This window comes from Sarcophilus harrisii, chromosome 4 (genome assembly GCF_902635505.1).
Source record: "Sarcophilus harrisii chromosome 4, mSarHar1.11, whole genome shotgun sequence".
NCBI lineage: Eukaryota > Metazoa > Chordata > Mammalia > Dasyuromorphia > Dasyuridae > Sarcophilus > Sarcophilus harrisii.
The window spans coordinates 437,045,630-437,070,501 of NC_045429.1; the positions used below are offsets into that span (position 1 = coordinate 437,045,630).

At 45.5% G+C, this 24,872-nt stretch overlaps 1 protein-coding gene across 1 annotated transcript in view; it reads left to right on the forward strand.

The window, feature by feature from the left end:
- The first annotated feature begins 275 nt into the window (after nt 1-275).
- CPD (carboxypeptidase D) overlaps nt 276-24,872 on the forward strand; it is a 58,746-nt gene continuing 34,149 nt past the window's right edge. Inside the window, exons 1-2 of the mRNA XM_031967747.1 lie at nt 276-1,033; nt 7,773-8,020. Of these exons, the coding sequence (XP_031823607.1) occupies nt 276-1,033; nt 7,773-8,020 (1,006 nt within the window). The remainder of the gene's footprint in view (nt 1,034-7,772; nt 8,021-24,872) is intronic.

The window sequence follows — 24,872 nt, forward strand, 5'->3', positions numbered from 1 at the left end:
GGCAGGCGCCGGGGGCACGTGGCAGCGGGGTCCCGACCCTCCCGCGATGCGGCGGGTCCCCCGCAGGGCGGGGAGTCCGCGGCTCCCGGAGGACTCCGGCGGCTTTAAGGGGAGCTCCGCCCCCCGCGTGACGCCCGGCCCAGCCGACTCCGACATTGGCTGCGACCGGGAGGGCGGGCCGGGCTGCTGGGTGCGGAGGGGATCCGGCGGGCCGGGCTGAGGGAGGGAGGGAGGCAGGCCGGGGATCGGCCGTGTTGCTGCCGCTGCTACCCAAGATGTGGAGCCGCGGGCGGCGGCCCCTCGGCGGCCAGCCCGGGGCGTCCCGGCGGCCGCTGCCGCTGCTGCTGCTGCTGCTGCTGCCGTGCCCGGCGCGACCGGCGCACATCAAGAAGGCGGGGGCCACGGCCACGGCCCCCGGGGCCCCCGCGGCCCCCGCGGCGCAGGAGCCCGCGGCCGGCTCGGGGCCCGAGAGCGCCGGCCCCTTCGGGCGCTACTACCACGAGGAGGAGCTGGGTGCGGAGCTGGCGGCGGCCGCGCGGCCGGGCCTGGGCCGCCTCTACAGCCTGGGCCGCTCGCTGGAGGGCCGGCCGCTGTGGGTGCTGCGCCTGACGGCGGGCCTCGGGGGCGCGGGCCAGGACCCGGCGACCGTCGGGCAGGACCCGGGGCCGCGCGTGCCCGGGCGGCCGCAGGTGAAGCTGGTGGGCAACATGCACGGCGACGAGACGGTGTCGCGGCAGGTGCTCGTGTACCTGGCGCGGGAGCTGGCGGCGGGCTACGCGCGCGGGGACCCGCGCCTCGTGCGGCTGCTCAACACCACCGACGTGCACCTGCTGCCCAGCCTCAACCCCGACGGCTTCGAGCGCGCCCTGGAGGGCCGCTGCGACCCCGCGCCCGACGCCCGCGCCGGCCGCTACAACAGCCGCGGCCACGACCTCAACCGCAGCTTCCCCGACCAGTTTGGCACCGGCGAGCCCCCGGCGCTGGACGAGGTGCCCGAGGTGCGCGCGGTCATGCAGTGGATCCAGAGCAACAAGTGAGGATGCGCCCGGCCGGGGCCCGGGGGGGAGGGGGGGGCGCCCCGGCGGCAGCAGCAGCAGCTTCCCCGCTGGAGAGCCCGGTCCGCGCGCGCACAGCCGAGCCCAGAGCCCGAGAGCCCATTGGCTGGGGGGTGAGATTGAGGGGGACGTGCGCGGAGCTGCCCGGGGAGGGGCTGCCTGCCTCAGGCGTGTGGGATGGGGGGGGGGGGCAGGAGTGTTGGGGTGTGCAGGGAAGGCGCCTTTGGGCCGGGAACTTGGTAGAGAGAGGCTGCTTTCGGGAAGGGCGTGTTCACAAAAGTTGCGGGAGGGAGCTGTTGCTGGGGAGAGGGGTGAAGCGCGTGGGGGCTGGCAGGGGAAGGTGCCTTTGCGTGCCCTGGTGCGGAGAGGCCGTCTCCGAGAAGGCGCTGGGCGTAACTTGTGGCAGGGGGTGTCTGGTGCGCGGGGGGCAGGAATGCTGGGGCGTGCAGGGGGGCGCCCTTGTCTGCCTTCCGGAGGGGGGTGTACCAGGTTGTGGGGGGGCGAGCGATGCTTGGTAGCGGTGTGCGGGAAAGGTGCCTTTGGGGCGTCCCGTTGCGGCGCCCAACTCAGGGATGTGGGAGGGCCCCTTTCCCCCGGGGCGCCCTATGCTTTGCTTCTGCCTGCGTGCCCGCGGTGTGGGTGAAAGGTGTCCCGAGGGCGCCCAGACCAAAAAGCCAGGTTCTAGCCCGGCCTCTGCAGTGTGCCGTGTCTCTCGCGGCTCTCTCTGAGCGCTCTGCTAACGGCTCAGAGCCGACTGGGAGCCCCTTGGAAGGCGGACAGGAGAACCCTTTTCTGACCCAGCTGAGCCGGGTTCTTTAGACACAGGGCTCCATTCAGGGAGCCTCCCGGTCCTCGCTGACGTAAGTGGATTCTTCCTTAACGGAGAGAAAACAGTGATCCTTAGCACAACGCTTGCTTTAATGAGTCGTTGTTGATGGATTGATTGACGGGGTCACTTTCATCTGGAAGGAACTTTAGAGGCCACCTGAGCCTCCTTTTTACAGGCGATAAAACTGACTCCCAGAGAGGTGAAGCTCACTGATGGAACGAATGACGTTTGGGGCATGAAGTCAAGAAGGCTGGAGTTCAAATCTAGCCTCAGATGTTTGCTTAGCTGTGTGAACCTGGGCAAGTCACCGAACTTCTGTTGGTCCTAGTTTTCTTCACTGCGAAAGGGAGATAAGTTCGTACTTTCCACTGTTGTGAGAGACAAATGAGGCAGTAATGGACAGCATTTAGCCCCCCTTCTCTCCTGACTTCAAATTCAGTCTCTTTTCCGAGGTACCGTCCCCTCTAACATCCTTGAAGATCCCTGCCTGCCTCTATGAGGGTTGTTTACCTGTTAGGGAGACTTTCCTTGCAAAGCTCCCATTTTGTAGAGGATTACCTGGTATGGACTCTAGACCTCTTTAAGGAGAAACATTGTTACGGCCTTTACAAAGTATATGTCTTATCTAATTGCTAGGAGTGATAAAACTAATAGTTTGCATAGTATGTAAAGGGAGGAAAGAGTATTTGTTTCTCTCTCTCTCTCTCTCTCTCTCTCTCTCTCCTACTATAAGCAATTGTGAAATAACAGCATTTCTCATAGAACAAGTTTATTTTGAAGGACACTCTGCAATCTTCATTTTGCACCTAGAACCCCGATTTAGGACCGGTGCCTAATTATCTCCTGTGATCAGATGGTACTTGAATGTCTCTGAAGTCAGAGAGGAGTTATGTGGCACGTTGGTCAGCCAAGCAGAGGAGACAGCATAGGGCCCCGGGCATGCCAAAGGTCACCTAGTTGCAGAATTGGCACTTGATTCTGCCTCGGCAGCTTTCTAGGCCCAGCCCTTTTTTCCATTAGATATTTGTGTTGTTTCAGTGACGAACAGAAATAAAAAGATTTTACCTTCCATATGGAAAGGAAGTGGGATTCACAAGGGGAGAAAATCCCATAAAATCCACAGCCTATTTTATTGTTTGCCTGGCTGGTGCATTTTATGGTACAAATGACAGTTTCATCTAATTAAGCTTACTTTTGGGGAAATAGTAGCCATGTTTGTTTAAATGGGGTTATGCTTTATTCTGTCTTCTTTATGTATACATTTGGATTTATACTTTGAAATAAAAATACATTAAACCAACAAACCAACTTTCAAAATAATGTTGAAAAATCAGATTTTCTGAATTTATTCCCTTTGATCCTGTGGAGAATAATAGAATTAAAGGTTTAGACCCAGGAAATATCTCAATAGGCCATTTAGTCTATTGCTTTCATTTGACAAATGAGGAAACTGAGTCTCAATGAGGTAAATTGGTTCATTTTTAGATACATTGGTTATACATAAGTGACAGGTTATGAGCCTGCATTCCTTGATTTCCAGATTTAGCGCTCTTTCTACTGTACCATAGTGAATATAACAAAAAACTGATTAAAATGAATTATTTGTGACAAGTACTATCATATGCTGATATATTTAAAAGAATAACAAATTGTACACAATCATTTGTGGTTTCATGTGCAATCATCTTTTTTATTAATAATGTTATACTAATTTCTATTATACAAATTAAAAATCAAATAAAATTTTTTTTTTAAAAATTGCCCCCTCCTCATATTCAGGTGCCATAATTTCATTAGTGCTTGTCTGTATAATTATAATAGCCAAAATTTGTAATGGGCTGAGGTTTGAGTTGATGCACTGAGGTCCCAAGTACGTGAGGCTAAATCGTAATTGGGCTATACTCTATTAATATACATGATTGGATAAAGAATGGTCCCTGCCCACTCTCCATGCAAGTCCTGATGTGTTGTAGAGGAAATGACGATTTTGGTGGGTGGAGGCAGAGAGAGACAGGAAGAGAAGCTGGGAGAGATTGGGCTGGGTTCGAGACTCTGAGCTGCTGGTTGTGTGGCTGCTGGTCGAGCTAGATTCTTGACTCAGCTGCACACATTGCTATCGCCGATTCTCTTCCACCTCCGATCCTTCTTCACTGAGAATAAAGACTGACGGTTTTCCCCTAACCTGAATTCCTGTCTCCTGCTGATTTAAAAATACACGATCTTCACAGAAATTGTCCTTAAAAGAGAGTAGAAGTAAAGGAAGTATACTTTTCTCTCTTCGGTGCAGAAGATGCATAGATTTAGTTGATTTGATAGCATCAGATTTAGTTAATTTATTACTTTGCAGAACTGCTCTTCTTTTTCTCTCTTTTTTTATTCTTTGTAATGAGGGATAGTTTTGGTGGGAGGGAAAAGATATATTCAGAAATGAAGGGAATATTAAAATCAAAGGATTGCCATAAAAAGTAAGCTGAGTTCAAAAAAGATATGAATTCTTATAGTTGGAGACACTCCTTAGAGGACCTCATACATTATATATGATCACCAATAATTTATTGTCACTTCTCTGTTATCTGCAGCACTGAAGAACAATATGTGCTAGATTGGTGAAGTCCTCTCACTCCTCGTGCCTCAGTTTCCATTTTGTCTTCTGTGAAATGAGGAGGTGGAATCAGATGGCCTCTTGAGGCCCAGATCCGTGTGCCTGTGACCCCAAATCATTTTTCTCAGCTGTTGGCCAAGCCACTTAAAGGCAGAGTTGCTTCCGTCTCTCTTATCTGCTGCCCTGGAGTGGAGAGAAACACAGCTATGATATCCTAGAGGCATTTTTAGGTGTACAAACCAGAAAGTTAATTGATCTAAATCTCTAAAGACTTGGGTTGTTTCTGTCCAGTCCTGGAATACTCAAAAGCTGGTGGTGGGATTTAGCAGTCAGGTGTGCCTAGGGGAAGCCAAATTTACTTTAGATCAATTTAGTGCATATTTGAGCTCTCCCAATAGAATGGAAGCTCCATGAGATCAGGAGCTGTTTTTGTTTTCTTTTTCTTTTTATAACTCTACCTAAGACCTTTATATTTCTACCATCCTTGCCAGGATCTAAATATCTACTATCTAAAATTTTACACCAAATACTATCCTAGGTACTAAGTATTTAGGGACAATACCTTAATGAATACTTATTGACTGGCACTAACTACTGTCACTACTATTACTATCACTACTACCACCTAGATAACATTTATGTATACCTCCTATGTTCTGCTAGACGGTGCAGTCATGATGGAGAGAGTGTCAGGTCTGGAATCTGGAGGATTTGAGGTGGAATTCATCTTCAGATGCTTACCAGCTGTGTGACCCTGGGCAAGTTCATTTAGCCCTGTTTGCCTCAGTTTTCTTATTTGTAAAAGAGCTGGAGAAGGGAATGACAAACCACCCTAGTATCTTTGCCAAGAAAAACCCCAGATGGGGTCACGAAGAGTCATATGTGGCTGAAAAACCACTAAATAAATCCTGTTTCAGTAATTATGTCAAACACTTTATACATATCTCATTAGATGCAACCTTGGGAGGTAGGTACTATTATCCCCGTTTTAGAGGTGAGGAAAATGAGGGACACAGACTTGGCCACGGCATATATCTAGTGTATGTGACTGTGTTTGAACTCAGGTCCAGGGTTCTATTGACTGCCATAAACTTTTTTAACTTAGGCTAATTTATTGCTTGACTAATCAGCATGATGTAGTGAGGGCTCAATTTTCTTATCAATAAAATAAGATGGTTGGACTGGATATTCTTTCTCTAAGGTCCCTTCTACCTGTGTGCCGATGACCCTATATAATGTTCTCTTTCCCTCCCCCCAGCCAGATATTCTTTGAATAGAATCATGATAGACTTAATTAATTCAAAGTAAATTTTCTTCTGTGTCCCGAGAGAGAAAGAGAGTGTGGTGTGCATAGGGTCCAGATGATTACTGATAATTGCAGGCAGGCATGCAGAGCTCAGAAAATGTCTTTCAACAAGAGGAGAAGGAAATGTTATTTAGTATGTTTATAACATTGAAAGAAAGAATTGTGATGTGAGAAATGGAGTGGAAAGTGAGCCATCAGGCTCAAACCATGCTTTTGTTTTTGGCTTTTGCCAAACCTCAAACCTTCTTTGGTGTTGCTGTATTTGTGAATGGGATGGTTTTGCTTAAGTTTCTCAGAAAAGCAGAAATACCCAAGCTCTGGGTAGTCAACTTATCTCCCACTGTTTTCTGTGGATGCCTCCGGAAATAACCTCTTTTATCTAGGGAGCCAACCAGAAAAATAGGGCTTGAAAAGAGAGCAACTCTGGGAAGGACCCTGTAAAAGTGAAAAGCCTTTGATGTCCACCATTGTCTTTCTTTGCAAGTGGGGCCTCCAGTGGGTCTCTGATTTTTGTTGTAAGCCTTCTCGACTCTGGCTTCCTTTTTGGAAATGTGACATCGGCCTAAGTGTGTTTACAGCATAGTGGTGGATTGAGCCAGAACATATCCTGTTTTAAAATGTGTTTCCCCTTGCACATTCTGCTTTAATAATGGTCCCCAATGTCATTAAAATGCCAAATTTCTCTTGGCTACTACTTACTCTCAACTGATATGGCTCCCCATTTAAAGTGTTCTCTGTTACCTTAGTTTATTGTGGCTACTTTTTTCATTAAGCATAAGGCTTAATAACAATAAGTCTGCCTCCCTACTTGATTTATGCTTAGAAGTGCCCCTGAGAGGCTATTTTGTTTCATTCATTCACTTATTTTTTATGTTGTTTATGTATATTTGAGGAAAAGTTTTATTGAAGTCTTTTTTATTTTTATATCACTTGTTTCTGGATATATTCTTCAGTTTTATAGAACTTTCCCTAATAATAAAGAACCCTTAAGTCAGATTAGCTGAAAAAGTGATTCCATCTGATAGGATGTGAAAGGTCTCCCACCTCCGATAGAGGGTTATTTTTCTTTCTTCTCCAAAGCCAGCATTGTCTCTCACAGTTCCTCAGGATTATAGCTTGTCCCTGGGTTCTCAATCCAGCAAAGGACAAGCTCTGGTCACTTCTACCAGGCTGAATAAGCGAAAGTATGGAATACATGTCTGTCATCCATGGACCAGCCTTGCAAAGTAGAGAGGCATGTGTCACAGAGCAAAGAGCACGCTTACTGCCTCTGGAGTCATGGGACTCTAATAGCATCATTATCTTAGATTTAGAACTGGAAGAGGTCATCAGGGCCAGTCCCCTCATATTACAGAGGAGGAAACAGAAAGTGACTGGGAAAGGTCTTTCAGGGAGAAGGGAGGTCCCCAGCCTCCAAATCCAGAGTGCTTCCTACTTTGTGAGGGAACCTAAGAGACTCAGAGTCTCTTCTCCTCCTAGTACCTCAGTATGTACATCTGAAATGGATTACAGCCCCTTCTGGCTCTTGCTCTGCAATCTTTTGACACCAAATTGGCTATCTGGCCTTTTTTTCCTGGTCACAGGAGCTCCTCATATACCTCTCCTAAGGCCCAGAGTTCTGCCTACGTGCAGGCAGGGTGGGGCAGATTCATATCGACTGCTATCATGGTTCCATAAAGCACTGAAGCAGCCCTTTTGGGTACTTTTCCATTGTCAAGCCTGAAGAGGAATTACTGTCACAGTTCTTAAACTGTGTATGCTTCCTCCATTTTCTGACTTTTCTCTGGTTCTGGGCAGCTCATAAATGCTTCATATGTTTTGGATAAGTGTACTTACAGAGTGTTTAAGCTGTCAGATAGTGATCTTGAAAGCCAAGGTACAAAAGTGCTATGGAATTTTAAAATGCTGTTATATTTTTTATTATTATCATTGTTGCATCTCAGTGCATGAATGATGGTTGCTCTTTTCTTTCTTTTTAAGCTTTGTGCTTTCGGGAAACCTACATGGCGGCTCTGTGGTGGCCAGCTACCCTTTTGATGATTCTCCTCAGCACAAGACCAGTGGAATCTATAGCAGAACTGATGATGATGAAGTCTTTAAATATTTGGCTAGATCCTATGCCTCAAAACACCCAATCATGAAAACTGGGGATCCCCGCTGCCCATCAGACGAAGATGAAACTTTCAAAGATGGGATCACTAACGGAGCCCATTGGTATGATGTGGAAGGTAGGATGTTGCTCCCTCCCCTCGCCTTCGTTTTGGGAAATGGGAGGAAGAAAGTGTGAGACCTGTGATACTCTGCCTCTAAGAGTTGTTCAGTAGTCTATCTTCCCTGTCCAACTAATGGTAAAGCTCCCCATCATTAGGTTAATATCTTCAAGTAAAAATGGGGAATGGCATTCTGAGCATATGGTAAGGACACCAAAGTCATCCTAATGAAATGATATCCTCTCCTGGATTTATCCAAGTTACAATCCCTGAAGTTTTTACTTACTTTGTCACTTGGAGAGTTAATTGTGGTCTGCCTTTCAGTACCTCTTCTGTTGTTGTCTCCCACCTCTGCCTCCATCTTTTAACTCTTGTCATCATTTTACATTCCCACTTGGGCCACGGTGTGTTTCCACCCATTTAGGTGACTTTCGTTGAGGAGAATAGGATGGTGTCTTTTATTTCCCTATGATCGCCTTGGACTGAGTGACTGTTTCACATTAGGGAGAATAGATTTACAGCTGGACAGGACTTTAGAGGACAGTGTTGAAAATAACATAAAAATTTTGTTTAAAAAATATTTAAGGCAAGAGGCATGAATTGGAGATTCATAGTTTCATAGAAAATTATTTTTTGTGTTCTGCTATTTATATGGGAATGTATGTGTTTTTAACTTACAAGTAAAAAATAAAATAATAATTATTATTATTATTATTTGCTGAGGCAGTTGGAGTTAAGTCACTTGCCCAGGGTCACACAACTAGGAAGTGTTAATGTCTGAGACCAGATTTGAACTCAGGTCTCAGATTTGAACTCAGGTCCTCCTGACTACAGAGCTGGTTGGTGCTCTATCCACTGTGCCACCTAGCTGCCCCAAATAAAATTATTTTTAAAAATATTTATAAATTAATCTCTTTCACATAGCAATCAGAGATGAATCTCTGACTCTTTATCCTTGTGATGAAATTGTAGGCTTTTTCTTATTGTAGAAGTTAACTAGATTTTTAAAAACAATTTCATTTTCATAGCTTCTTTAGGTTATTAACTTATTTTATGCTTACAGTAACCCTGGGAAGTAGGTGTTGTTTTTATCCTCATTTTGCAGATGAGGAAATTGAGGAAAACAGAGGGTAAATGGCATACCCAGAGAGTTGGATTGAATTCAGGTCTTCCAGACTCTGGTCCCCTTCACTCTCTACCTACCTCTTTTTAAAACAAAATAGAATTTTTTTTAAAGATTCCCTTGACTCGTGTTTTAGAAAACATAAGACCCGTCCAAAGAGAAGGACTATATGAAGTCGTTAGTTGCTTAATTCAGACATTTTCCTGTTTTGAAATGAAAGGTTTTTTAAAAGGTGCTTTGGAGCTTTGGAGATAGTTTCAATTGCAGTGTAGTTATTTGGACCTTTACAAAGTTGCAAAGATGCTTTTGTTTTAAGTTGTAGCTTTATTATGACCTTGGTCAAACTGAAGTTTTCTGACTCCTGATTTTCTCATCTGTATAATGGGGATACCCCCTCTCAGTTAGATGGGTCATCCGAGGTCCCTTCCAGTTTTAGATCTATAATCTTAACAGTTAAAAGATTATTATTCTTTTCTGAAGAAATAAAAACTTTGCGACATCTTTCTCTTTGCCTCCCTGATTGTACCAGTTTGTGTTGACTCATTTTTGTGGCTTAACATCGGGTTAAGCCACCTTAGGAAGCTTTGACCTGATTTCCCCAGTGGTAGAAGCTCTAATGGTTTCTTCACTGGCAACTTAGCTCACTGTGTTTGTCTTCTGTGGGGCCTGACCTGAGCTGGACCTTGTGACACTGTTTCTACAAACCAGGATATCCTGGAGTTGGCTGGAAAGGCCATGGCAATGTGGTTCAGATATGTGGCTTACCTTGTCTCTGTCTGATTCATATCAAGGTTCGACGCTTGCAGAATTACTGCCAAGAAAAAATTAAGCACCAGCCCAGCAGGGCCGGCTCTCCTTGTTCAGGCCCTGATTGGTCAGTGTCTTTTGAAAGGCAGAAAAGGGTAGGGTTGATAAAACCTGTTATGGTTTTATCACCTGTTACTCAAGATGATGTTTGGATTTTACCAGGTTGATGTTTCCCTAAAATGGAGCAGTAGCCACACTAGTTGTGTCATGGAGAATGGTATATTGGGTGGGGGGAGAGGGAGAATCCAGTTCTGTGATTTTTTTAAATGAAGTTTTATTGATGTCATTTTTTATATCATCATAATTTGCCCTTTCCCTGAGAGCTATTCCATATCATAAACAGTATTTTTAAAGACAGAAAAAGAAAGAAAAAGAGGGGGAAATCAGCATAATTGATCAATATATTGAAAAGGTTTGGAAAGGAGCACAAGGTACTATACTTGGTATGAACTTGTCCTACCTCTGCCAAGGGATGGGAGGGTAGTATCATCTTTGTAATTTTATATCTTTTTTTTTTTTAATTTTTGGTGTGCATCCTTTCTGTTTTATCTATCCTGTGATTTCATTAATGTGGCGGAAGCTCCTACTGATTTGAAGCCTCAAATCAGGCAGATGAGGAAGCTTTCTGTAACTTAGTCTTGGTATTGTCTTGCAGGTAACTTACCATTGTGTACCTGACCTTTGAAAGCTGGTCTTAAACTGTGATCAAACTCAAGTAGAAATCACTACACCTCCGTACATAAGTATCCCTGCAGGGCCACCTCTTGACTTAGAAAACCACATGTTCACATTATCTGTGTTTTATTGTATTTTTATTTATTTTGTTAAATATTTCCCAATTACATTTTAATCTGGTAAAGTCTGTGTGTCTCAACACTTTGAGGTTGTAAAGCTCTGTTTCTCACCAATAAGAATAGCTAACATCTTGGGGCATAGTTTAAAGTTTGTAGCGCGTTTTGTGAATTTGTCTGGTCTGAGCATCACCCCAGCTTTGTGAGGGAAAATCTTTAGATATTTTTCTCTTCATTTTACACATGAGGGGATTGAGACTTAGATGGTCACTTGGTCACAAAGGTAGCTTTGAACCCAGACCTCTTCTGATGACAAGGCCATGCCAGTTCTGTTTCTGTGCCATACTCAAACAGAAGTGAATTTTCACACTGCACATTGACTTAGAAGACCACAAGTTAATATTATCTATATTTGTATTTTTTGTTGTTCATTAAATGTTTCCTAATCACATTTTAATCTGGTTCGGGCGATCCCTGCTGGTTGGACATTTTTGTGACCTTTAACATTTAGACAATGGAAGGCCACGTTGGAATTTGCTAAGGTCAGTTAGGAAAAAGAAAAAAATTTGTTCAACCTGAGAAAAATAAGGATAAAACTTAGCTTTTTATTGGGAGGAGGAGGGGAAGAGGAGCTGCTAAAGTAGGGCTTTCAATGATTGCTTATCAGACTGAGTATTTTACATTTTAAAAAGGGAAAATGTGTTTTTCAGTTCTGTGTGACAGGACTGTGATAGTCTTATGATACCCTGAGGTCAGTGTGTTGGGTTTTCCTTGTTCCCTCCTTTGGTCACTTTACCAGTTGAGATAGATTAGCTTCTTATCTGGCCTTTTTACAACATCAGCTTGTGTTTCTCAGTGAGATTATGATTCAGCCCTCACAGGGGAGGAAATGATTCAAACAATAGTAAGCTCCAGAGATGTGGTTTCAGATAGCTTACTCTGTTGTGGCAATTAGACCAATACAATCCCTGATCTCAAAAGGTACAAGCATATAGCTGTCTGGAGAATACAAACAATATACCCATGAGGATGTAGTCAGAGCCCCTGCCTCTCAAAATTTTTATCTTTTTGGTTTGCTACAGACTTTTAGTCTATCCCTTTTCTAAATAATATTGGTAATTCTGTTCCATCCTGTGCTTCCTTTCTCATCTGTGGGATCTCAGAGAAGTAATCTTAAATTCTAAGTACTTTGGGGCTCAGATTCTTCTTCAGACTATCGCTCCTGAGCCCCCATCCATTGTGTTTACATTTACTAGTCAGCCAGAGGACATGAAGTTCAAAATAAAGATCTTGAATGAATAATAACCTTGAATTCAGTAAAAGTAACAGCAGAACTTCCCTCCCCAAAAGAAACCAAAAAAACGCTCCTTGAGTTGTTTTTTCTTCATTTCTTCTAAAGAAGAAAATTAAAACAGTCTGTTAATGGCACATTTTCTCACCTGTTTCCACCTCCTGTAGTGGTAGGGATTTGGAATGTGGCTAGAGGGGATATAATTCTTGTCAGTTTAACTATGAAAAGAAACGCCAAGTGGTCTTGTAGAAAGTGGTTTCATGTTTTGAGGGGATGTTAGGTAGAGAAATATTGTAGTGTTCAAAATAATCAAGGTACAGTGATCTGAAATGGATCAATAATTAAGGAAAGAGCTTCTTAGGAAGGAATAGTAAAATCAACTTGTTTATTGAAAATGCAACTATTTTGGCTGCCAGTCTTCCCCTACCTCCTCCAAAGCATCCTTCAAAGTGGTTAGTCAAGTAGTAGCAGAAAAAAAAATTCATTTTAATCCCGGAAATGGATGTAGATGATACTTCCTTAATGTGGAAACACTTAAGGATCAGAAATGAAAAAAATAACTCATTTTTTTTTTAAAGAAATTGAATTACAGATGAAATAACATAGCTTCCCAATAAATATGTATCCTCAAGTATGAGGTTTTGTTTAATTTGTTAACTCATTTCTCCTTCTCTGGAAAATGAGATAAGAAATTTTTACTGTACATTAGATCTTATGGTGAGGTATCAGCATTTAAGGAACTCTTTTTTGGAGTTGGTGATGAAAAGCAATTGAACAAGTTTGTATTGGGTTGTTGACCAGGGTTGGGAGACTTTTGTCCCTGGGAACTCTCTACAATGGCACAATAGGTCACATTCTTCATTCATGTAACAAATACTTTATTGAGCGCTTACTTGTCAGAGACATTTTGTTAGGGGCCGTGATGGATCTACAGAGATGTACAATTTGTGTTTCCCACTCAAAGAAAATGTATTGTCTAATTAGGGTAGCAAAGACCTAATTATAATCACCTCCTTCCTTTTTTTGCAGAGATTGGAAACTGGTGGGGAGAAGCTATGATTAGAGAACACTGCATGTACTTCAGACTTAATTTATTAGTTTTGATAAACTGCTTTACCCCTCTTTTTCCCTCTTTTTTTTGGGGGGGGACGTCACAAAGGTCACTTTGCTGGGTAGGTAAGGAGGAAAAGGTATATTTAGAAATGAGGATGATATATAAATAATGTTTTTATATTGTGATTAAATTAGTTGTGTATGTGTAGGAGATAGTGGCAAAAGAGCTAGAGCCCCATTGTAGAAGACTTCTGTAGATGGCAGGGTCCTAGACTTCAAGTTGCAAGTGCTGCAGAGAAAAGAGAGAGAGAAAAAGTGTGTGTGTGTGTGTGTGTGTGTGTGTGTGTGTGAGAAAGAGAGAGACAGACAAAGAGAGACAGACAGACACAGGTGTACCCACATGTGCTTGTATACACTCACCCAGACAGAAACACGTGTGTATGAGAGATAGAGAGGGATGGACTCCTGGCCCGGCTTTATTAGCGAGTCTAGCTGCGGGCCCTGTTTGCGGGCTCTGGAAGTCCTTGAGAGTCCTTGAGCAGGCGAGGGCTTCATTCCTAGTTGGTGCCTTAAGGAGCCAGGCTGTGTGTGACATATTTCTGGATGACATGGAAGAGGCTGGAGGCAGGGAGACCAGTTAGGTCAGCAAGAAGGCCCAGTTTCTTGAAAGCCCTGCAGGCAGGGGGATCCCTCTTGGAGCAGAACTTGAGAAGTTCTGTCTCTTTTCTGGGCTGTGGACCCCTTTGGGCAGATGGAAGTATGGGTCTCTCTTTAGAATCAAGTCTTTAAATGCATCAGCTACATAGAATTGCAGCCGAAACCGTCTGGCTCTACTTCTGGAACCAAGTAGAACCAGAATAATCTCATCCCCCTGAGCAGACCCTCAGACATTGAGAACTTGATTTTCTGCAGCTTCATGTAAAACTTTGCATCTGTCTGTCCCTGTTGAATTTCATCCTCCTGGAGTTAGCCCAGTGCTCTACTTCATTGGAAGCCTGACTCTGTTCTTGGAGCCATTTCTCCCAGCCTGGTGTCTTCAGCTGGACTAGCTTTAGAGTCCTCATTTATAGACGGGGAAACTGAGATCTGGGGAAGCTTAACCCCCCGTCTGGTCTGGTGCCCTGTGTTATACTGGGCACCAGTATATACTGGTATAAAGTTTTATACCTTGCCTAGGGACGCCGTAGTGAGGGGAGCTAGCCGGATCCTCCTGCTCTTTGTGGCCCCCTTTCCCTTCCCCACACCGTGTTCTTGCAAAGTGGGATACCTGGTATCCCACTCCGCCCTCCTGCTATCCAAGCAACCTGCTGGATTTGGTTCCTGCTGGAACCCAATGGAAACAAGTCGCAGCCAGCTTGGAAACAGGCCTGGAGGGGGGGGTCTGAGGCGGGAAGGGCCTGCCCTCTGAGCGCCTGCCTGGTCTTGGCTTGGTTGAAGTGGCCACTTTGGGGAAAGTCTACAAAGCCTACAGAAGCATGTATTTTTGAGGGTTTAATTTTGCAACTGTTTCTTGGCATAAGCTGATTGATTTTAAGCCAGGAACAATTCAAGTCAATTATATATTTTTTTTAAAAATGGAACAGATGGATCTCCCTCCCCCCCCCCCAACCAAACTAAGTGTCCTTCTGGTTTGCTAGCTCTCGTGTGAGATCTGTTTGCTTTGGGGGAAGGGAGCTATGGGATCTAAATCTCAAATCCTAACACTTTGCTCACATCTAAAAATTCCTTTTAATCATTGCAGCTCCTCTGGGGAGCCAGTGCTGGAGCTGTGGGCTTTGCCATTTGGTCTCAGGGAAGGAGTAGATGAGTCTGTTTTTACTGGAACCCTGCCCAACTCAGAGTTATTATCTTGGCTTTGCTTTTATCTGCAGGAAGAATATTTGCTTCTGCCTTGGGTCACAAGCTTCCTTTTGTAAATTGAAGTAATTTAATATAAAGGCTGACCCTTAGGTCCATTGCAGCCAACTGCTCTGTAACTGGAGAGTAGGTGGGTGCCCAGGTGGTGGGTAGGACGCTATTTTGGTGGGACTGTCCTCCCCACTCCAAAATCTGGGCATCAGATCCCAAGTTAGTTATGTATCTTTTCCCACTATGAACTTTTAATTTCATTTGGGAATAAAGTCAGGAGTCAGTTGGTGACCATTTATTAAAACACCTACTATGTACCAGGCTTAAAAGATAGGCAAAAGGCAATCTCTGCCCTCAGCGAGCTGACATTCTGATTGGGGAGACCATGGGCAAGCAGTGACATACAGGAGAGACTTGTGGGGTAAATGGGAAATGGTTATTAGAAGGAAGACTAAGAGGGAGGGGGAGGGGGAAAGCTTCCTGTAGAAGGTGGGATCTTGGCTGAGAGTGGAAGGAGCAGGGCAGGAGAAGTGAAGGGGAGTGCTGGAGAGCATGGGGGCCCCCGGGGAAAGGGCCCAGATCTGGCTAAAGGAGGGTCTTGGAGGAAGAGCCAGGAGGCCCTGATGATAGGGGAAGTCGTAAGAAGACTGGAAAGGGCTTTGAACGCTGAGTGAATTTGATCCTGGAGCTAGGGAGCCACTGGAGGTGACTGAGTGGGTGAGGGAGTGTGGGGGTCAGGGGTGTGTGTGACACGGTCAGATATGGGAAGATCTTTCTGACAACTAAGTAGGGAGGGAGTGGAAAGGCAGGGGGCAGGGGTTCCCCCCCCCAGACTATTGTAGGTCAGGTGATGAGGGGAGCAGTAGTGTCAGATCAGAGAAGAGGGGACATTTGAGGGGTGTTCTAGGGCAGAAATGACAGGTCAGCTGCTTGGGTGATGTATTGTGGGGCAGCCAGTTTGAGGTGTCCTCCAGGGAAGGAGCTGGGTACGTGAGGTGAGAAGTTAGCCGGGGATGGGGTAGGACAGTTAGCTTTGAGAGTCATCAGCACAGAGATAAAGCCCTGATGTGATCAGTCAGAGAAGAGGGACGGGGCCAGGACCTTGTGGGGCACCTGCAGTGAGAGGGGACAGAGCAGACAGGGAGGAGGAGAAGGGAATGGGGGATGGACTGTGGCAGAGGCTGCTGAGAGCTGAAGAGAGGGGAGGACTGAGAAAAAGCCAAAAAAGGCTGAGAAATGGGTTGGAGTCTGTCAGCTTTACCTTTAGGTTCAGTAGGGTCCCCCATCAGCTCAAAGATCAGAGACCAGGACTGAAGTTCCAGTCTGGAGGCCCTAAACTATAGATCCTGGCACCTTTTTTTCCATACAGTCAGTGTATTATATTTTGTACTTATTAGCACAGCTTCACATGCTAGAAGAAAGCCTAGAGACCATCTTATCCAACTTTCCCATCTTACAGATGAGAAGACTCAGGCCCTCGAGTGACCAAGCAGAAGTTGCATAGTTAGCAAGCATGTGTTAAGCACCTACTGTGTGTTAGGTAAGCACTGAGGCTCTCCAAAGGCAGAAACCAGTTACTCTTCTCAAGGAACTCATTGACAAGTCACTGAGTCAAAGTGCCAAAGCCAAGAGTTTTGGAGGCGAGCATTTTGTTTTGCTTTTTAAATTTTTTTTTAGACTCAAAGTAACCATAGACCTAGCATGAAAAAGGACTTTAGAGGCTGTTTCATTTTACAGATATAGAAACTGAGTCCTATAAAGGTGAACTCCTAGAGGAAGTAAATGTTAGAGGGGAGATTGAACCCAGAGCCTCTAGTTTCAGAGGAAGCAGCCCTCTTTTCCTTCTTTCCTTCCTTGTATCTTCTAAGTCTGGGCTTCTGAGACTAGTCTTGAGCCAGAAGGCTCATCTCGTGGGACCCTTTGTCATTTGTAGCTGAGGAAAGTGAAGTCCCAGAGAAGTTCAAATGGCTTTGTTCTGGGCCATGCAGGTGGTGAGGGAGGGATGTGGGATTGGACCCAGGACCTCTCCTTACCCTGGCCTCCTGCCCCATCTGCTTGCTTTGCAGCCTGCGATCGTTCATTAGCAAATATATATTCAGTGGGAGCGGTAAAGGAAATAAGCTTCTCAAAGATAAGCAGCCTAGGGCCAGTTCACCGCCCTGCCTGGGTAAAATGGGAGGTGGGTCAGCAACAGCAGGCCACAGATTTGGGGGAGGGATTGACTTTTTGATGACTCACTTATTTCCCTGGCCAGTCTTCTGACTGTGAACTCTGTTAGAACCAAGGAATATTTATTAAAGGGCTCCTGACCACCCAAAGCAGTGTGGAGTGGTGGTTAGAGATCCTCAGCCTCCCTGGGCGTAGATGCTCCGGCTCAGCCTGTTCCCCGGATTCCTCCATGCTCCTCACGCCAGAAACCTCCTTCCCAGAGGGAGAAATCCACCCCAATAGCCCTGCCATTGTGCCAGGTGCTGGTGCTGTACAGAGACACAGGTGACATCCCTGCCCACCTCGGGTTGACAATCTACCAGCCACCTGCTCGACTCACGCCGACTCTTTCTCTGTGGGATTGTTTGAAGAGTGGTTGTTGATTTGTTTAAATCACGTTTTTGCAAGAGTTTCTGACTATCAGCCTCCAGTCCTCCAGGAGTTATCCTTGTTTTTGTTTGTGATTGTTTTGGATTTTTCTCTAATTTCTTTTCACCTCTGCCTTCCCCAACCTAGCTTACATTCTAATGAGGTTGGAGGGACTGAGACAGTATTGACATAAGAGTTGTTAAGGACTGTTTAAGGGTTCCCTGAACTTTTGGGGGTCAGAATTTAAATCATTTCTTGTGCTTTTGTTTGAAAACTTCAAATTTGCCCTTTTCTTTTTCCTGTGTCAATAATATGCATTTATTTCTGCCTTCTTTGCAGAAGTGGAAGATTACAGGTAGTAATAATGCATATATTCATATACTTGTTATGTTAGTTGGGTTGAACTGCCTTTTCCTCCCTTGGTTTGTTCTTTGGACAAGAAATAGCTCAGTGGGTGGGGAAGAGGATGAAAATCTATTCCCTAATGAAAGTAATATGGAACTGGTTACAGCTTCTAGGCCAGTCAGCGTTGGGATCAAGCCCACAATTGACCCTGACTTAACACAAATTTAAAACAAAACCCCACATATTGTGTGCCGGGAGTGACTTGGACCCTGTTCTCCTTGGAATTCTCCTGGAGAAAAAGCCAACACGTGAATAAATAAAGACAAAAAAAGTATTTTGAGTGTTGGAGGGGATCTCAATGACCATCCAGTTCACCCACATTCCCCCCAAATCCTTGTTGTAACGTCTTTGCCTAGTGGTCAGCCGCTCACTCCTGAGGCAGCTGTGTCCACTTTGGGATGTGTCTCTATGGAAGGTTTCAGAAGAGAGAGAGATCATTAAAAAACCAGGGAAAGGAGACCAAGAAAGGCTTCTTAGGAAAAGACTTGCCTGTCCCTTCATTTCTGAAAGTCAAGCTTAAGCCCTCAGTGTTGTAGGTATTTCTCTAAACCAAGTTTTTTAACCAAGGGAGTATGAACTCTGTGTGTGTGTGTGTGTGTGTGTGTGCACGCGCGTATGCGTGTGTGTACCACACATGCATATATGTAAATTTATAATATTAATGTGTTATTATATATTCATTTTATATATTATATATTTTAAAATTTATTATTTATATATATTATCACTATATATTTTGAGAACTATTGCCATATAATTTATTGCCTTTATTCATTCAAAAACTTTGTTGTGAGAAAGAGTTCATAGGCTTCCCTGGACTGCCTGCTAAAAGGGTCTAGAACCCCTGCTCTAAAATAGTCATTTGCAGAAGAGATGCTGACTTGCATTGGAAGAAGGAGTTTTCTCATCTGGGAGCTCCTATCCCCATCCCGTCATTGGCCCAGCCCCTGGGTCTCCCCCCACCCCACTGAGCTGTACTTTAGAATGCAGATTAAAAAGGAGGAGGGAATTCAGCTCAGTGAGCCAGTGCTTCCATTGAGTCCACCAGTATGGGCAAAGTCCCAGATCGTTGGCGCCCACCTATGCCTGCAGCAGTTCTTTAGGGAAAAAACCCACAAATTTAAATAGACCATTTCTACATCTTGGAATAAATATCCTATCTGTAAAAATGCTTCTAATTTATTTCCCAGAGAAGAGAAGCTCCACTGTGTGGTGTTTGAGACTTAACAAATGTCCTGCTGGAACAGATCGAACTCTCGCCTCCCCAGAACGGCTGATTAACTCAGACAAAATTATCTCCCAGCGATTTGCATTTCTCACCTTGAGATTGCAGCTAGAGCCTTGACAGCAGATAATTGGGCCTAAGATGCTCCAAGGGCGGAAACCAGCTCTTCTGGGAGCCATCTTTGTCCATTGCAATCAGATGTTCTTTTTCTCTGGTAGAAGGGAAGCGGCGCGGCTTTGCTTTTGTGTTTGCATCTGCCATGCCGGCCCTGGTGCCTCAGAAACACCTGTTGCTTGCTTGTTTGATCTCTGGACTGAGCACTGGCTCCTTCCAGGTGCTGGTGAGATGGCAGGATTGGGGAATGGGAAGATCCAGATTCAGATCTTCCATGTGGGGCTCCCCAGTGGTGGGGAGATGAGGTAGCCCTCTTCCATCTCAAGGTGCTCTCTTAATCTTCCCAGCAACACTGGGAGCTATTACCGTCCCCATTTTACAGATGAGGAAGCAGAGTCCTGTCCAACTCTGTGACCCAGTTGGAGTTTTCTCGGCAGAGGCACAATTTGTCATTTCCTCCTCCAGCTCATTTGATAGATGAGGAAACTGAGGCACCCAGAATGAAGTAACTTTCCCAGAGTCACCCAGCTAGTGTCTGAGAGGCTGGATTTGAACTCAGGTTTTTTTGACTTGCAGAACTGCAGTCTCCCCTGGGCCAGCTCAGGCCTCTGGGCCCTTGGCTGAGGTTCCTGGGGCTCCCTTTGCTCCTCTGTCAGACTCGGGGTGGGATCGGCCCGGGTGAGTGTTGGGCTTGGGCTCAGTGGTGTCTTCTTCCTTGGGATGGTGGAGCCACCTTACCTGTATGTGTGGGCCCGGGAGGGAGGGATGTTTTATGGGAGGATAATAATAGCTTCTCTTACATAATTCTTAGCAGGGGAGCAGAGTTCTTAAGGTAGAGTGTTTAATTTGATGCTGACAGTAAGCCTGGGAGCCAGGTGGTGAGACAGAAGCATCTTCAGATGCCCCCATTCAGGGCAGTGCCCAGAGAGCAGACCTGCGGGAGTCTGTGGCTCCTCAGGGTCCCCGTCTGCCAGAGGATGGGGCTGGACTCAAGGCCCGGGAGGGCCCTTCCAGCTGCCACAGGGAAAGCCATGTTTCAGAGAAGCCCTGCCTTGGGGATGAAGCAGGAGGCGGCTTTCTTCTTCCTCCTCCCCTGGACCAAAAGACCTGGGGCCGATGGGCCTCGCAGAGTTGGGCTGGCCCCCACAGGGCCCTCATCTAAGGACCTTCCTCTGTCCCAGGCCTCCCCTTGTTCTCATCCTCATCCTGCAGAGAAGGATAAACAAAGATTTAAAGATATTAAAAAGCAGTTGCGCCAAATCCGTACATCCACAAGGTCTGAGGGCCTGTGCCATGTTTTGTGCCCTCCAGCAAGTGGGGCAGCAGTGGCCACCTGCTTCATTGTGTGATTTTTAAACGGTTCCTCAGAAGAAGGGGAAAGGGCTGCTGAGGAGGATTCCAGCTTGATGACGAGAGGGTAGTGGGACACCATCTTGCAGACCGCCCCTCAAGCCAGGTCCTGACGGCATCCTTCACTTAGCACATGGCAGTCTGAAGTAAGTTGGTACCGTGGCATGATGGGTAATGAGAGCCAGCTGCAGGGGTCCGAAAGGCCTCGCTTGAACTGCCCCCCCTCCCCCACATCCAGGCTGTGGGTCCTGGCTCTTCATCTCTCAAAGCCGGTGTCAGCCCTCGGAGATCAGGGAAGTTCCCTGTGCAAAGGAGGTCACAGAGCGGGCCTAAAAGCCAGGCCCTGACATGGGTGAGGCAGCCGAGAAGTATAGTGTGAGGGTTGTTTTATTTTCTATTGGTTTACAGGGCAATTTATTTCACTTAGATAAATTTTGTCTTCCCAATTGGACTGCAAGCCTTCTACGGGCCAAAAATATATCTTTGTTTAAATTTTTTTTTTTTAGCAGAAAAGTTTTTAATTCTTTGAGGGCAGGAATGGTCTTACTTTTTATTTTTTATGTCCCCAGAGCTTAGGACAATGCCTGACACATAATAGGTGCTTAATAAATGTGCCTGACATACAGATGCTCAATAAATTTATATTAGATTAGATTGGATATAATTGGTTTCTTTTGTAATCATTTATATTTTGTGCATTTGAAAACATTGTTCTGAGAGAAATGCACAGGCACAGAATGTCAAAAGGATCCAGAAGACAAAAAGTCCAGTCAAATCCACAAGCATTTATTAATCACCAGCTGTGTGCCAGGCTCAGTGCTAAACATTGGGGACACAAACATTCCTTCTTCTCGTGGAGCCACTGAATGAGGACTGTACAGAGCAGCTCTGGGTTGGCCAAGATGGTGGTGGTACTGGAAGTAATCCCCTTAGCATTAAGGCAAGCAAAAAAAGATTCAGAACCCCTTCTATACTATTCAGTCATTCAGCCCGTGCTAACTAAGCCTTTCCTTTGGGCCCTGTTCTAATAGGAAATGCAAAGAAGAAAGAAAACCCAAGATAAAACAGCCTTACCCTCAGAGAGCTTCCTTTCTAGCTAAGTGGATAGCACCTTACATCCAGCATAGATCCTGCACAGATGCAGGTGCTGGTTCCCCTTTCCCAACTTTCCCCTCTTTACAGCCCTCCTCTGGGGTCTGGACTTCTGGGGACCGGAAGGGACTCTTGTTTTTCAAGCACTAGGTCAGGTCATTATTGTAATTTTCCTATTTCCAGAGGATTTTACAGCTATCAACGGCATTTTTGCTTTTTCCTAACTTGAAGTTGAATTTTGGTTTTTTAGCCAAATTTGTCTTCCTTCTCCTCCTGTGGTTTCTTTTTTTTTTTGGGGGGGGGGAACAGTCAGACAAATCTCCTTTCATTCCTCACTATACCTTTTTTTTTTTCCCCTTTTTGCTGCAGAGACAACTACAGCATTAGAGAATATAAGGGTTCCTTGGTACAGCTTGTGAGAGAGAGACAGAGACAAGAGATAGAGATAGAAAGAGGGAGAGACAGACAGCAAGAGCTGAGTTCTTCCCGCTCACCCATCTTTCCTTGCTTGTTTGCCAGTGCCCCAGGGACCATCTGTTTCTATCACACCTGGGAGTTGTTGAGATCCAATAACTCCTTGCCAGCTCAGCCTCTTCTTCCTGCTCACCTGGAGTCAGGTTCTATCAGCAGAGCTTATCTAAATGGTTTCAAGTGGAATAATTCAATTCAACAAGCATGGATTAATACCTACTATATACAGAGGCCCATGCTAGGAGGCCCAGGGAGAGAAGGAAAGTTTCTGTGCAATTCCCCTGCCCTTCTAGGGCTTAGAGCTGAGGTGGAAAAGCATGGACACAGCCTGGAATATTATGACTTGTGAGTAGGAGCTGCCCAAAGGGGAAGGACGGGGGATGGACAATAAGGAAGGGAAGAGGATTAATAAAAAATTCTCAGAACAAAAAACATTTGTTCTCCTCCAGGAATAATTTTTTCTCCTCCAGGAATAACAACAACTAACATTTATGAAGCACTTTAAGATTTTTCAAAACACTTAAATATTATCTTATCCCTTCTGTTTATTGTTGGGAGTCTGCATGTGTGTGCATGCTCGGGTGTAGTTTCCCTGATAGAATATGGGTTTCTTGAGGACAGGAGCTTTTTATTCCAAGCCTAATGTTAGGTCCTATTAATGGGGAACACAAAGCGGGGAAAAAGGCAACTTCCATTCTAGCAGGAGAGACAACTTGTATGCCCAAAATAAACCCAGAGTACAGGAAACATTTTGTGTTCTGATCTCCAGCACATAGTAGGGAAATGAATAAATGTATGTTGACTGACTGGTCACCTAGTCAGTCAGTGGAGAACTCTATGAAACCATCTCCATGGCTGGGTGGAAAGAACATCCGTGCTTGTATCAGAAGACTTGGCTTGTTTCTGCATTTCTTGTGATGTTGGGCAAAACACTTAACTACCTGGGTCTCAGTTTCCCCATCTGAAAATTAAGGGAGTTAAGGGATTTAACGCTAATTCAGACACCAAGATACTGAGATCTCTAGATGAATGCATGAAAGAAGCAGCATTTAATAAATATATACTATGTGTTAAGCACAATTCTAAGCACTGGGGTTTACAAATACAAGCTAATAAGACGGGCCCTGCCCTAGGGAAGCTTATGGTTTAATAAAGGAATACAACACATGAAGGATAGCTCAAGTTGGAAGGTGATGGAGAGAAACATGGCTTGGAAATAATGGAGGAGTGTCTGGTTTCCAGACAAAACGAGAGAAAAGCTCATTTCCAGAGGCCAAAGCCCCACAGAAGAGGAGGAGGATCAGAGTGCAAAGTAGAAAGAATGAGAGATGTTTATCCTGGAAGCAAGAAGAATTGATTGGGGTGGCGGGGGACAGGAGTGCAGATGGAGATGATAGTGAGCAGAGAATATGGGAACTGGTTTCAGAAATGGCGAGGGCATCAAACAGGGAGGGTGAATCAGAGCAAGGAGCAGGGAGCAAAACTGGAATTGTGGATTCAGAGCTAGGATTATGACCTCTACAATTTTTTTCACAAATGGGAAAACTGAGGCCTAGGGAATTTTTAAGTAGTTGAAGGTCCCAGCTCTCAAAATTGTCAGCTTGAGAGGTGGGATTTGAAGTTACATCCTCTGTCTCCAGAGCCAGGGCTCTTTCCACTGTCCCTTCACCGCTCATCCCAGAGGTGGAAAGTCCTTAGGTGATACCAGTGGCCAAATCTCATCTCAACAGATTAGGAAACTGAGACCCAGGGCCATCAAGTAACTTACCCAAAGTCACAGAGTTTGTGAGAAGCAGGAGTGGGATGCGGAGCCAGGAAGGGATGTGATCGATCAGCGAGCATGTATAAGCACCTACTGTGTGCCTGGCACTCAGATGCAAAGACCCTTGCCATCAGGAAGTTTGCATTTTTTCGGTGGATAACACTGTTCACACACCCCGATGAAATGGTTCTAGATATCCGTGGTATCCCTAGTCGGTCCATCAGGAAGCATTTATTAAGCACTTACTTGGTGTACTGTACTACTCAATGGAGATCCCAGAGAGGCAGAAGATGGCCCCTGCACAGAGAAGGTTGAGCCCCTGTAGCTCTGGAATGGCTGTTTCTAAGCCCCTTGGCCTGGTTGGTCCCGGACCCCACCAAACTTCTTCTTGCTGTTGATGTGAGCATTTTAGGGCCCTTTCCCCCACTCCCACTTTTTCTCTTCTTGATTCTTCCCATGTACCCTTTAGAAGGAATAGAGATTTGTTCACATAATCTCACTTGAATAACACAGGTGGTTTCAAAATTAATTCCTTTTGAAAACAAATAAGGCCTTTGTGGGTCCGGCTCTGGCCAAACCAGCCAGTATTTTTGCTTGTGGTGCTTTTGTTGTAACCTGATAAGAGCTCTGGGATGAACCTGATCTTGCCTGCTTTTCTCGTTGATGGCCGTGAAGGCCCAGGGACAGGAGAGACTGCTGTAGGTGGAGCCTTGTCTGCTGGAACCTCCAGGGAGAAAATGAGGGGGGCTGTGGGGCTGGGGAGCACTGCGGCACGGTAGAGAGAATGGATGCTGGTGTGCTCCCCACCTCTGCACCCTCAGTTTCCTTGCTTGTAACAAGAGTAGCAGCAAACACAGAAGGCTTAAAGATTCGTCAGTTATTTGTTACTGAGATCATATTATTTGATCCTCATGACAACTCTGGGAGAGGTGGGTGCTATTATAATTCCCCCTCTGTAGAA